This window comes from Alosa sapidissima, chromosome 2 (assembly GCF_018492685.1).
Source record: "Alosa sapidissima isolate fAloSap1 chromosome 2, fAloSap1.pri, whole genome shotgun sequence".
Lineage (NCBI taxonomy): Eukaryota > Metazoa > Chordata > Actinopteri > Clupeiformes > Clupeidae > Alosa > Alosa sapidissima.
In genome coordinates, this window is record NC_055958.1 from 39,599,448 (window position 1) to 39,611,987 (window position 12,540).

Sequence of the window (12,540 nt, forward strand, 5' to 3'; positions counted from 1 at the left end):
TCCGAAGAGCCTCCATGACCTGCTTCTCGATCTCCCAGGTGAGGGCCGCTACGACAAAGTGGCTGGGAAGAATGGGAGCTGGCATGGCGGTGATCTCGTCCTTCTGAAACATCCGGGAAAGGGCATCAGGTTTGATGTTGCTAGATCCCGGGCGGTAGGAGAGCGTGAAATTGAAGCGGGTAAAGAACAGAGACCACCGCTGTTGACGGGAGTTCAGCCTCCTGGCTGTTTGGATATACTCCAGGTTTTTGTGGTCTGTCCACACTACGAATGGTTCCTTTGACCCCTCTAACCAGTGCCGCCATTCTTCAAGGGCGAGCTTGACGGCCAGCAGCTCGCGGTTCCCAATGTCGTAGTTGCATTCGGCTGGGGTTAGCCGACGGGAGTAGAAGGCACAGGGGTGCATCTTGCCATCCTCGGCTGCTCTCTGAGAAAGCACTGCACCCACTCCCACGTCCGAAGCATCTACCTCCACCACAAACTGCCTTGCAGCATCTGGCATCTGGAGGATTGGAGCGGAAGTGAAACGTGTCTTGAGGCTATTGAAGGCCTTATCAGCAGCTGCTGTCCATTGGTACGGCTGTTTAGTGCTGGTTAGCGCCGTGAGTGGTGCAGCCACTGTGCTATAGTTTCGGATGAACCTCCTATAAAAGTTTGCAAAGCCCAGGAACTGTTGCAACTTTTTCCGAGACTCAGGGACTGGCCAGGACGTGACAGCCGACACCTTCATGAGATCCATCTGAATGCTGCCCTCGTTGATCACATACCCCAGGAATGAAACGGTCTTGGCATGGAACTCGCACTTCTCTGCCTTCACGAAAAGAGAGTTCTCCAGCAGGCGGCGCAGGACCAACTGGACATGGTGCGTGTGTTCTGACAGAGTCTTTGAGAATATTAAAATATCGTCAAGGTACACAAAAACGAATGTATTTAGCATGTCCCTGAGGATATCATTCACTAGGGCTTGAAAAACTGCTGGGGCATTGGTGAGGCCAAATGGCATGACGAGGTATTCATAGTGGCTGGTTGGTGTGTTGAACGCAGTCTTCCACTCGTCTCCCTCTCTCACCCGCACCAGATGGTAGGCATTGCGAAGGTCCAGCTTCGTGAATACGGTGGCTCCCTGCAGCAGTTCGAAGGCAGACGAAAGTAAGGGCAGTGGGTAGCGATTCTTAACAGTGATGTCGTTCAGACCCCGGTAATCTATGCATGGACGAAGAGAACCGTCCTTCTTACCGACGAAGAAGAATCCCGCTCCGGCGGGGGAAGAAGACGGTCTGATTATCCCGGCGGCAAGAGAGTCATTAATGTAGTCTTCCATGGCCTTTCTTTCTGGGGCTGACAGTGAATACAGACGACCCTTGGGAGGTGCTGTGCCAGGCAGGAGATCAATCGCGCAGTCATAGGGTCTGTGTGGGGGTAGAGATGTCGCCTTGGATTTGTTGAACACCTCTTTCAGGCTGTGGTAACAGGTCGGAACATTGGATATGTCGGGGGTAGCGCTAGATATTTCCCAGTGAACGGGCAGGGTGGCCCCCCTTAAACAGGTCTGGTGACAACTCCTTCCCCACGAACGGACTGTCCCTGTCTCCCAGTCGATGTGGGGGTTGTGCTGACGGAGCCACGGGTATCCGAGAATGAGTGGTTGGCCAGGTGAGTGTAGAAGGTGAAACTGGATGGACTCTTGGTGGTTTCCTGACAGCAGAATTGTCACAGGGGCTGAGATGTGAGTGACCTTGCCCAGATGATGTCCATCCAGGGCTCGTGCAGGAATGGGTTGTGCCAGTTGATGATGGTTCACGTCCAGTTGCCGTGCAAGCTCAGGGTCCATGATGTTTGCTTCGGCTCCAGAATCCACAAGGGCGGCCAACGTATGAGTCGTGTCGGAAAGCTGAAGGCGGAGATGAAGCAGGGGTTTTCGGATGGAGAGAGACTGAAGACTTGTTGAGCTCACCCGGATCTCCCCTACACCTGGTGAGCTGCGGCCTTTGCCGGACAGGTGGCGACCACGGTGATTTTCACCACCACAGTAGAGGCAAAGGTTGGAGGTTAGACGGCGCCGACGCTCCCCGGGAGTCAGAGAGGCACGGCCAATCTCCATGGCCTCAGGCTGATTGAGTTGGCCTTGGGACTTGACAGGCAGGGGCTGGACAGAGGAGGTATCGACCCGAGTGCGGATGGCAGGTTGACTGAGACGCCCCTTCACCCTCCTCCGGGTCTGTATACGGCGGTCAATGCGGACGGCAAGGTCAATGGCGGCATCAAGCGTTGAGGGCGGGTCATGAGAAACCAGCTCGTCTTTGATATAGTCCGCCAAGCTGTGGAGGAAGGCTTGCACCAGTGCCTCGGAGTTAAACGAGCTTTGACTGGCCAGGGTACGAAAGTCAATGGAGAAGTCTGCCACTGTCCGATTGCCCTGACGGATGGTGAGCAGAGCTTGTGACGCTTCGGCTGTTGGCGAGCCTAGATCAAAGACCTTTAACATCTCCTCCTCAAAAGCACTGAAGGAGGCACAGGCTGGGGTTTGCCGGTCGAATTCCGCCGTTCCCCACAACCGAGCTCGGCCGATGAGATGGGTGATGACATACCCCACCTTGGCTCCCTCCGTTGAGAAGGTCCTGGGCTGTAGTGCGAACTGGATTCTGCAGCTGCTCAAGAATGGTCTTACTTGCTTTTGGTCTCCATCGAAACGTTCCGGGTTCCCAATCTTTGGTTCAGGAGCGTGGGGATCTGGTGGCAGCACTGCCGGTGGTACAGGAACAGAAGAACCAGGGGTGGGTGCAGGTGGAGTAGCCGGGTTTGAGAGTAGTTGCAGGGCTTGGGCTAGCAGTTGTTGCTGCAGTTGGAACTGTTGTCGCTGCTGGTTGGATTGCTGTTGTTGTTGGTTGCCTAGCTGGAGAAGGGAAGCGATGTCGCCAGCCATCCGATTGATGTCTCCCTCAGTGCGTTCCAGTCGCTGTAGGGCAGTCATCTCGGGCCCTTCCTCCATAGTGGTCAGGGAGTGCGCTGGGTCCGTAGTGGTCAGATCGTTCTGTCACGGACAGAAGACGACCCAAGAGCGCAAGTTCAAAAATTCAGAGTCTTTTTATTGAAGGGTTCGGGGGGGAAGAGGAGTGAGAGAAACGTGAGGTCTTGGATGTTCCGGTTCCAGGGGTGCTAGGAGTGCCAGGGGTGTCAGGGGTTCTCGGGGCTCAGGGGAACACACACACCACAGCCAGGTGAACAGCAGGCAGTAGTACAGACCAGGGCTAGGCACTAAACGTGGTGAGGGACAGAAGGCAGGTTCGAGTTACCGGGGGGGCTGAAGATCGGAGAGTAATCGAGAAGATCCGGAAGGCAGGTCGGGATAACCGGGGCGGTAGAACAGGGAGGCAGTCAAGAAAGGATCCGAATCACAGGTAGGAGTCAGAGAGTAGACAGACAGACAGACAGGCAGACAGGCAGGCAGGCAGGCAGGCAGGCAGGCAGGCAGGCAGGCAGGTTACTGGTCCAGGTTTGAAGACGATCTGACAGGGCTTGGCTGAAAAACAGGGCTTTATATACTGGGAGAGGTTAGTGGAGAAATGCAGTGCAGCTGGCAGAGTAATTAGAGCAGAGTGGGGCAAGGTGAGGATGGTGAGTGGGAAATGCAGCGCAGCTGGCCAGGTAACAAGAGCAGAGCAGGGCGGAGCCAGGTGGAGCTCGTTAGGCAGAGTAGAGAGAGAGTGAGCAGAGTGGCAGAGAGTTGAATCAATTAAGGTTGTTGCCCGGGAGAGAGAATGCTCATGACAGTGATAGGGCCATTTGGGAGGAATGTCCTCATGACGATTATGACGGGAGGCTCATGCTGCTTCCTTATGTTGGAATATGCGAAAATAAACAGAAATCGAAGGGATACCTTCTTATACGTGATTTCTGCAACAATGGTAGGCTAGCCTACTGAAAACGTTTGGATATTCTGTTATTTTCTACTGTTGGCTAAATAGATAGACACACATATAGGGGAAACACTTGATATTGAATTTATGTGCTACAATGCAGGCCTGTTAACTGTATGACAACAGTGGTTTATTTAAACTACATCATAAGAATTTATTTTGTCAGTCATCATGCTCATTTTAATGAGTAAGAATGAAAGTTCTGCTGTGTTTATTGCAAACAACATTCCGCGATATCTCCCGCGATGTCTCCCGCGAGTCACGTCAGGCAGACTGTAGCCTTTCTGTCCGGGATGAGCTGCCCTCTGTTGTAGCTCCTCGTGTTTGCTAGCTTGTGGGCTCAGTTTGTGTAGTGCAGTGGTCCCCAAACTACAGCCCGCGGGCCGGATATGGCCCGCCACCTCATTTTGGGTGGCCCCCCAAAACATGTCCGCGGTATATAGCATCTGGCCCGCATGAGAGTACGACATCGTCAAACTATAACCTCCGTAATTTCCCCCATTCATTCTCTATGGCGAGTCTTAACAGTACACATGTAATACTCTGGTACTTTGTCCACTGGTGGTTATTTTGGCGCTGTTTTGCGTTTGCCATCGAAAACGGAATGAAACGTAGGCCTACCTGCAAACAATGCAAGAGGCTGACTGCATTAGTGCTCAAAGTATTCTAGAAGTGTATCAATTAATTTTTAATAACTAACTAAGTCAAGTCATATTTCTGGGACTTTCTGGGATAATTATTTCTATTTTTTATTCACTCGTTCAAATGTTCATACAAATTCACAAGTTCTCATCAGGTGAGTGAAAGTGGTCATTTCAGATGTTTTTGCCTGCACTTCATAAAACTCTCATAGTTTGAGAACTTCAAATTATTTGTAGGATATTGCTTGTTCACAACTTGAGCTGTGTATGCACATACACAGAGTTCAGAGTTCACACATTTTGGATAAAATACACTTTTGGGACTGTTAAAGTCTTTTTATTAGTATTATTTCATTTGAGCTACATTTTACACTGATATGGCATGATGGCAATATAAACACAACTAATAATGGTATTAAATTGCAGTAGCCTATGATTAAATGTAATGGAATATTCAACTAAGGTAGCCTGCTGTTGTTCACAGCACTAAGCTATTTATTTTACATAAGTTTACATAATATAAGTTTACTTATATACTCCGAATCTCTGGCCCTCTCTTAGAGCCAGGCATAGTGAGCTGGCCCTCGGAAGAAAAAGTTTGGGGACCACTGGTGTAGTGCTACCAAAATCATAGAAATTAATAACATTGTAAGAAATGTACCTCTTCTATGATCCAAGAATGATTTCATACAAGTTATTTTTTAACATTTATTTTAACTAATGACATAGAAAACATCCCGAATTCCATCCACATATCTTAAGCAAAAAGTTATTTCCACTTTCCAGTCGTAGCCGAACACAGTGAGATGCAAGCGTTCCAATCTGCTTAAAAATGTCATTACGCTACTCTCACGTCTTTAAAGTGGCAGGCAGTCAATTAGACTTACACACCACCAATGTAATAACATTAAAGAAAAGTGTAGTCTAATAGTTTAAATCAATATGAAATTACTAGATACTTAGTTGGCTATTAGTAACTATGCAAGTCACAGAATATGAATTATTAAAAATATATGAACTTAATATGAATTACAACATATATGAATGTATTGAAACATGATATGATGCCATCTCTTTAGGGGCTGTCTTTTTTGGACAGTTCTACGAAAGGTTATACTGCTTTGTGAATTACCCCAGTCAAAATTTTTACACAAAAAAAGTAGGCCTACTTTGATTTTCTGTTACTATTTACCTTTACTTATCCTTTTTAATAAGCATCAAGATGATCAGTGTAATTTTGGTCTTACTAACCTTAATTATCCTCAATTAAAAAATAATAATAAAAAAAAAATCGCAACTATTTTTGCAATTTTCACTACCTCTCGCAATTCACCGCAACTTCCATCGCAATTTTTTAGAAAAGTTGTCGCGAAATCAGGCATTTTAGATCGCAACAATCACAAAAAATCCTCGCGAAATCCTGGAGGGACTGCTAAACAAACTTTCGAGGTGGCTTAAATAGCATTGAATGTAGACATTGTTGAGGAGTGAATTATTTTCTTGGTTCCTTCCAGAATTCTACGCAAACGATCTATAGTGTCAGTGTTCTTTATACAGTCTATGGGGGAAATCTCTGAGTAATTGTTGCATCATAATGCGGAACTGTCAGTTCGTAAACATTCTAATCACATATTTGTGACCGTACTCCTCGACAAGTTAAATGGCATTGAATATATCTGCAGCCGTAGAAGTGTTGTATGACTGGTCAGTTATGTGTAGACGTGTTGTGTGACTGGTCAGTTGTGTGTAGATGTGTTGTGTGGCTGGTCAGTTGTGTGTAGACGTGTTGTGTGACTGGTCAGTTGTGTGTAGATGTGTTGTGGTCAGTTGTGTGTAGACGTAATGTGGTCAGCTGTGTGTAGATGTGTTGTGGTCAGCTGTGTGTAGATGTGTTGTGTGGCTGGTCTGTCCCCCCCTCTGCAGCTGAAGAGCAAGGCGAAGCTGAGCAAGTGTGTGAAGCTGTTGGGGCTGCCCAAGAAGGACGGGGAGGTCCCTGCAAGGACAAGGTGCTGGGTGGCCGGCTGGGGGATGAAGGCCCCGAACTCCCACGCTGAGCACCTCCTGCAGGAGGCACTGGTGCATATGGTGGATCAGAAGGAGTGTGCAGATTCATGGCAGAAGTACTTTAACCACAGCCACATGATGTGCAGCAGCACCAGCCAGGGCAAGGGCTTCTGCCAGGTGTGTGTGTGTGTGTGTGTGTGTGTAAGTTTTCCTTAGATGGTAAGCTATCATGCTAATCAGTGTTTATTAAGCTCCTATGTGTCCATGTCTGTACTGCCATAGCAGTATAGATCTAATGTCTCTCTCTCTCTCTCTCTCCAGGGAGACTCAGGAGGGCCTCTAGTGTGCAATACTAAACTTCAGGGTCTTGATGCGTACACTAGCCAGGACTGCAGGAACAGAGCCTATCCGCAGGTCTACACCCGGGTCTCTGCCTTCCTGCCCTGGATCAAGAAGGTGATGGGGAGGAAATAGAGGGAATGAATGAGCAGCCAGTCACCAAATTACAAAACATTACTGTTACGAACCCTACATTTCTCGATTTACTTTGGGGGTCATTTTTGGCACACCCTGCTGGCTATTTCCTGGGAGGAAAGAGAGGGACCCATGAGCCACTTTGCTGCGTTTGTGTGTTTCTCTCGCTCTTTCTTTCTTTTCTTTTTAAGTAAGTATAAGTATATATACCGGTACTTTTTTGATCCCGTGAGGGAAATTTGGTCTCTGCATTTATCCCAATCTGTGAATTAGTGAAACACACTCAGCACACAGTGAACACACAGTGAGGTGAAGCACACACTAATCCCAACGCAGTGAGCTGCCTGCTACAACAGCGGCGCTTGGGGAGCAGTGAGGGGTTAGGTGCTTTGCTGCTCCTACTGGTCGGGGTTTGAACCGGCAACCCTCTCTCTCTCTCTCTCTCTCTCTCTCTCTCTCTGTGAATGTGCTTAAGTGAATTTCAATCTATAGCAACTTGTTTTAATGTACATCTCCCCAGGGCTTTGTTTACAATAAAACAATCAATTTATTTGATACTGAGTGCTTATTGGCTGCATGTCCACTGTCCCCTCCTCTTCTAAAACAGTGAAACTACATACATTCTGTTCATGCAGATATAACCTGTTAACATGGGCGCTGAAATGAAACAGGACACAGTTGCCACATTAACACAATGCATGCGATCAGTGAATTTTGCACCATAGGGGCAAGACCTAATGAGAAAAATTAAGATGGCAGGCAGGGGGTTAACCGACCTTGATGGTCTTGCTGCTATTTTGACACAAACTGAAACACACACACACACACACACACACACACACACACACACACACACACACAGGAAGCCACAACAGCCCATCTCTTGCCTCACGTCTGCAGGTATTTTTATTGCCCCAACTTTTGTCAGACACACATATGCTATGCTAACTTCTGACATACACATAGATGCTATGCTCACTTGTGTTAGACACACAGATGGTATGCTAACTTGTGTCAGACACACAGATGCTATGCTTCTGATAGACTCACGCTATACTAACTGCTGTTATGTACTGATAAGATAAGAGTGAAATAAATGAGAAGAAGTCCAGTATGTGCTGTAGTCTAATTACTGCTCACTGGTGCTGCTGGGCCACACTACTCACTACACACTGCAGTCTGCACACTACACTACTCACTCACTACACTCTGCACACTGCAAAGGTGTGAAGTTTCCAACAGAGTATGAGCCCCCCTAGCTTCCTGTGTGTATGTGTGTGTCAGACAGAAAGGGTTGGGGTGGTGGGAAGGGAAAGAGTTAGCAAGGTGAGAAGTGTGTGTGTGCGTGTCATTTGATCTCATATTAATCTCAGGTAAGGTAATAGGTGTGAATGAATTATCATTTGATCTAACATGGAAATGATATACCCTGCCATAATGCTGATGATCTGTGGATACTTGTGGACTATCAGGTGGCGTGCAGAGTGGCATCTTTGGTGGTCGTATGGCCAAGCCCCACTCCAGACCCTACATGGCCTCACTGCAGACACGGAGACACCACGGGTGTGGAGGAGTGCTGATCAGAGAGGACTTCGTACTGACTGCTGCACACTGTTATAATAGCAGGGGCGACCATACTTGTGCATGCGTGCATGTGTGCATATGTGTGTATGTTTGTGTGTAAGGAAGAAACGTGGGGTTCCTCTTGAAAGTGTTTATATTAATGAGCCACTCTAAAGCAAATGCTTGTGTCTTGTGTCTATTCTCATTCATGTTAGTTGTTGATTGTGTGTTCTAGTGCTATATAAACTATATTCTATTGCTATGTTTCTTTTAATGAACAACCCATAATGACTGATTGGACTCTGTAATCATATTTGTTGTTGTGTGCATGGCTTAGTGATCCCCTAGACGACGTAGTGCTGGGCGCCCACAACATCAGTAAGCAGGAGAAGAGCCAACAGCACATTGGCATCTCTGAGTTCATCCCTCACCCAAAGTACCCCAAGAAGAAGCTTCGCAATGACGACCCCAGGACTCGAGAGCATGACATCATGCTGTTGAAGGTGAATCAATTGAATCAGTGATTTACAGTACCTTGACTTAGCAAGCTTGCCTCAAAGGCTACCACTATATGCTAATTTGTTGTAAATGCATATTCCAGTTTTACTCAAAATTAGTTTGCTTAATTAGTCTAATTATTAGTTTTGATCCTTAATGCATGTTTACCCTCATTATCATCCCATATCAAATAGACCATCGGTTATTCTTAAACTGGAGTTGTCCTTTGAACAATACATTCATATAAGTTGTCCTTTGAGAACACTGTTGCATTCTGTATACTGTTCACTCCTCAGCTGAAGACAAAGGCTACGCTGAACAAGTTTGTGAAGGTGTTGGAGCTCCCTAAGACATATGGGAAGATCCGTGCGGGGGAGCAGTGTGAGGTGGCTGGGTGGGGGAAGAGGGTCCACGGGCGAGAAGCAGAGAGTGTCCTGTACGAGGCTGAAGTCATGCTGGACAAGACAGCGAACTGTGAAGCGAAATGGCAGCAGTATTACAACCAGGACCAGATGACCTGCAGTGTCCCTGATGGCAGAGGAGGATTCTGTCAGGTAAGTCAGCACCCATTTCTGACTGGCCAGGAATGATCAGGGCCATATTTGGACACAGGCATCACACGTCAGCTGAAATCATTTGCAGTGATTTTGATGGATGCAGTTGTGAGCTGTGTTGAATTAAATCTCTTAGATTTGAGGGGCAGCCGTGGCCTACCGGTTAGTGCTTCGGACTTGTAACCGGAGGGTTGCCGGTTCGAACCCCGACCCGTAGGCACGGCTGAAGTGCCCTTGAGCAAGGCACCTAACCCCTCACTGCTCCTCGAGCACTGCTGTTGTAGCAGGCAGCTCACTGCGCCGGGATTAGTTTGTGCTGAGTGTGTATCACTAATTCACGGATTGGGATAAATCAGAGACCAAATTTCCCTCACGGGATCAAAAGAGTATTTATACTTATATATATCAACATACCACCGATGTTATAGTTTGTTATAGTTATAGTTATTATAGTGGAACATAGTTTAGTTGACCAACCATAAAGGGAGTGTCCAATGTCCAGTGTGATCCATAAGATCAGGAATGTCATATGGTTTCATATGAAGAGTTCAACAAGTGACCACTATGAAGAAACCTGGCCTGTCCTTCCTGCTGACATCGTAGCAAAGACACAGAGTTCTGCATGACTTTTCACTTCCTTAATAGAACAGGTCATAAATTGTGTCAGAGAGCACTGTCTCCTGATTGGCTTGTCCCATGTTCCGTTTGTTGCCAGGGTGATTCTGGAGGTCCTCTCATCTGTGGAAAGGGCAAGGCCAAGGTCCTGTATGGAGTCACAGCCTACACAGGTGCACCGTGCGATACCCCAGAATACCCAGAAGTCTACACAAGAGTGCCCCACTTCCTGCCCTGGATCAAAGACGTTATTGGTGTGAATGATGCTCTGTAGACAGGAACTCAGTGTTCAGGAGAGAGAGCCAAACTACATGATTATCAAATTATTTGTTCTTTGTTCACAACTCTTTGTTTTAGGAGGTCATGAACAGTAAAAAAAGTACTTTTCCCAATGTATTTAAACTAGTGTGCTATTATGATACAGACTACTTATTTCACACTGCCTTATATATTTTTATTTATTTATTTATTTTATTTTATTTTTTTAATTGCAAGAGTCTCTTTTCTCTTCAAGGTCCCTTACTAATCAGACGGAAGGGGACATCTATTGGCCATAGAGGCCTGGGCCATATGCTGTATAACTGGGGTGGGTTTTGCTGTGTCTTACCCCTTTTCTTTTGTTTCAGGAGTGGAGGCTCTCGGCAGGGAGGCTGGGCCCCTGGTGGTAGGGAATCTGTGTGTCTCACCGTCAGTGCAGTGTAGTGTCACCTTGGTGTGCCGTGTTCACGTGTGGTCTCTTTGACCCCTCTTCCAGATCGCCTCCCTGCGGTAAGCCCTCCCTCCTAGTTTATGTGTGTTTTCCTATACCCAAAGAACCAGTAGGCCTTCTCTAACCAAACCAGTTCTGAGTGTGTGTGGCTGCCCCATTTCCATCTGAGTGCTTTGCACGCTTTTACTGTATTGTAACTTGCCTTTGAGAGGAAAAATAAAGAAAATATTTATTATTGTCATAGAATCCTGTCTCTGCTTCATCCTTGCACGAACCTGTGTGCTTTATGTTCTGGTATCCTTTGTTTAGGCTATCCAGTTTATTTATCCATCTTTTCCTAAGGGTGACCTATGTCCCCTGGGTGGCGTAGTCGACACTTCAAATTCTAATTGGTAACCTGGTCCCGCTACACTAGGAAGGAAAAAACTATGACTGTGAAATTCGATCCAGTCATCCAAAGGCAAAATACCAACTAGGATTGTAATATCTATGGGAATATCTTACACTGAGCTTCTTAACAACATGTACTGTAGGCAAGCTAAACAACCAATCAAGCGACCCCTTTCCCCATGGCTCTGACACCGAAACACACAAGCTGGTCTGGTGTTGGTCATGATGCCCGCACCCAAAGTCCTTATAGGCAAGTCCTCTTACTTGGCGGCCATTTTGGTAACGCGTTTATGGCTGTTGTTTTGGGAAGCGCTCCGACACAGGGTCAATGAGCGTTCCGACACATCAGGGACAGGCCATTCATCGGTCGGAGCGCTTGGTGTCTCCCATGTTCACAACACAACATACAGTGCATTAAATAGCCAGACAATGATAAAAGCAAAAAAATACATTCTCAAAGAAATGATGACAGGTCAAAATCTTCATTGATTCCACCTGGAGACAGAGATCCCAGATGATACATCCAGAACGCCTCCCTTTGAAGAAGTTTCCTGTCTCCCCTCCCCTGCAGGGACTATGTGTTCTATGCCAATGCATTTAAGATCTTAGTGTGGTCCTTTTCTAGAAAATGTCTTGCTACTGGGGAAGTTATATCACTCCTACAAATGGCTGATTTATGTTCACTCAGTCTTGTTCGATGTTTTCCCAACGTATGATAATTGACAGGGGCATTGCAAAAGCTAAATTACGTTTTTCATAGAATAATTTATCAATTAATCAATTTGGAGAGCTCAATCAATGATTTCAATGTCGGAGCGCTCGTTGATCCTGTGCCGCACTGTAGACAGGCTACATGTGTCATCAATTGAGGCAACCTGCCTTGTTAAGACTAGGAAGTGGTTAGGGATTACACAGACTGACGAAGGCCGCAAGGCCAAAACGTTTGTTACCACTGCTGCTAAATGTGAAAATAAATTAGCAAAAAGAAACAATTTTGGCCTGCAACCATTTTTTGATTTTCTATACAGTTCCTTGGATCACACACCCACAAAGAACAAACAGGGAGAGTGCAGTGTTTAGAAGAAAAAGTTATTTTGGGAAGCAAATTTTCTATTCAAATGAGGAGTCATAAGAAAGAGAGGTCATATAACGAGGTCAGTTACATAAAACTAGAC

The 12,540-nt window shown here is 46.5% G+C and overlaps 1 protein-coding gene across 4 annotated transcripts in view; it reads left to right on the forward strand.

The window, feature by feature from the left end:
• Positions 1-12,540, forward strand: part of LOC121690955 (mast cell protease 1A-like) — a 32,914-nt gene that overhangs the window by 15,135 nt on the left and 5,239 nt on the right. The window contains exons 1-6 of one of the 4 annotated variants that reach the window (XM_042071140.1): positions 7,774-7,936; positions 8,509-8,662; positions 8,937-9,102; positions 9,394-9,651; positions 10,367-10,551; positions 10,590-11,218. In XM_042071140.1, coding sequence (XP_041927074.1) covers positions 7,774-7,936; positions 8,509-8,662; positions 8,937-9,102; positions 9,394-9,651; positions 10,367-10,540 — 915 coding nt within the window. In that variant the 3' untranslated portion in view covers positions 10,541-10,551; positions 10,590-11,218. Of the gene's footprint in view, positions 1-6,481; positions 6,740-6,883; positions 7,019-7,773; positions 7,937-8,471; positions 8,663-8,936; positions 9,103-9,393; positions 9,652-10,366; positions 11,219-12,540 lie in introns of those variants that run through there. The other 3 variants (XM_042071139.1, XM_042071141.1, XM_042071143.1) reach the window with 3 other exon arrangements.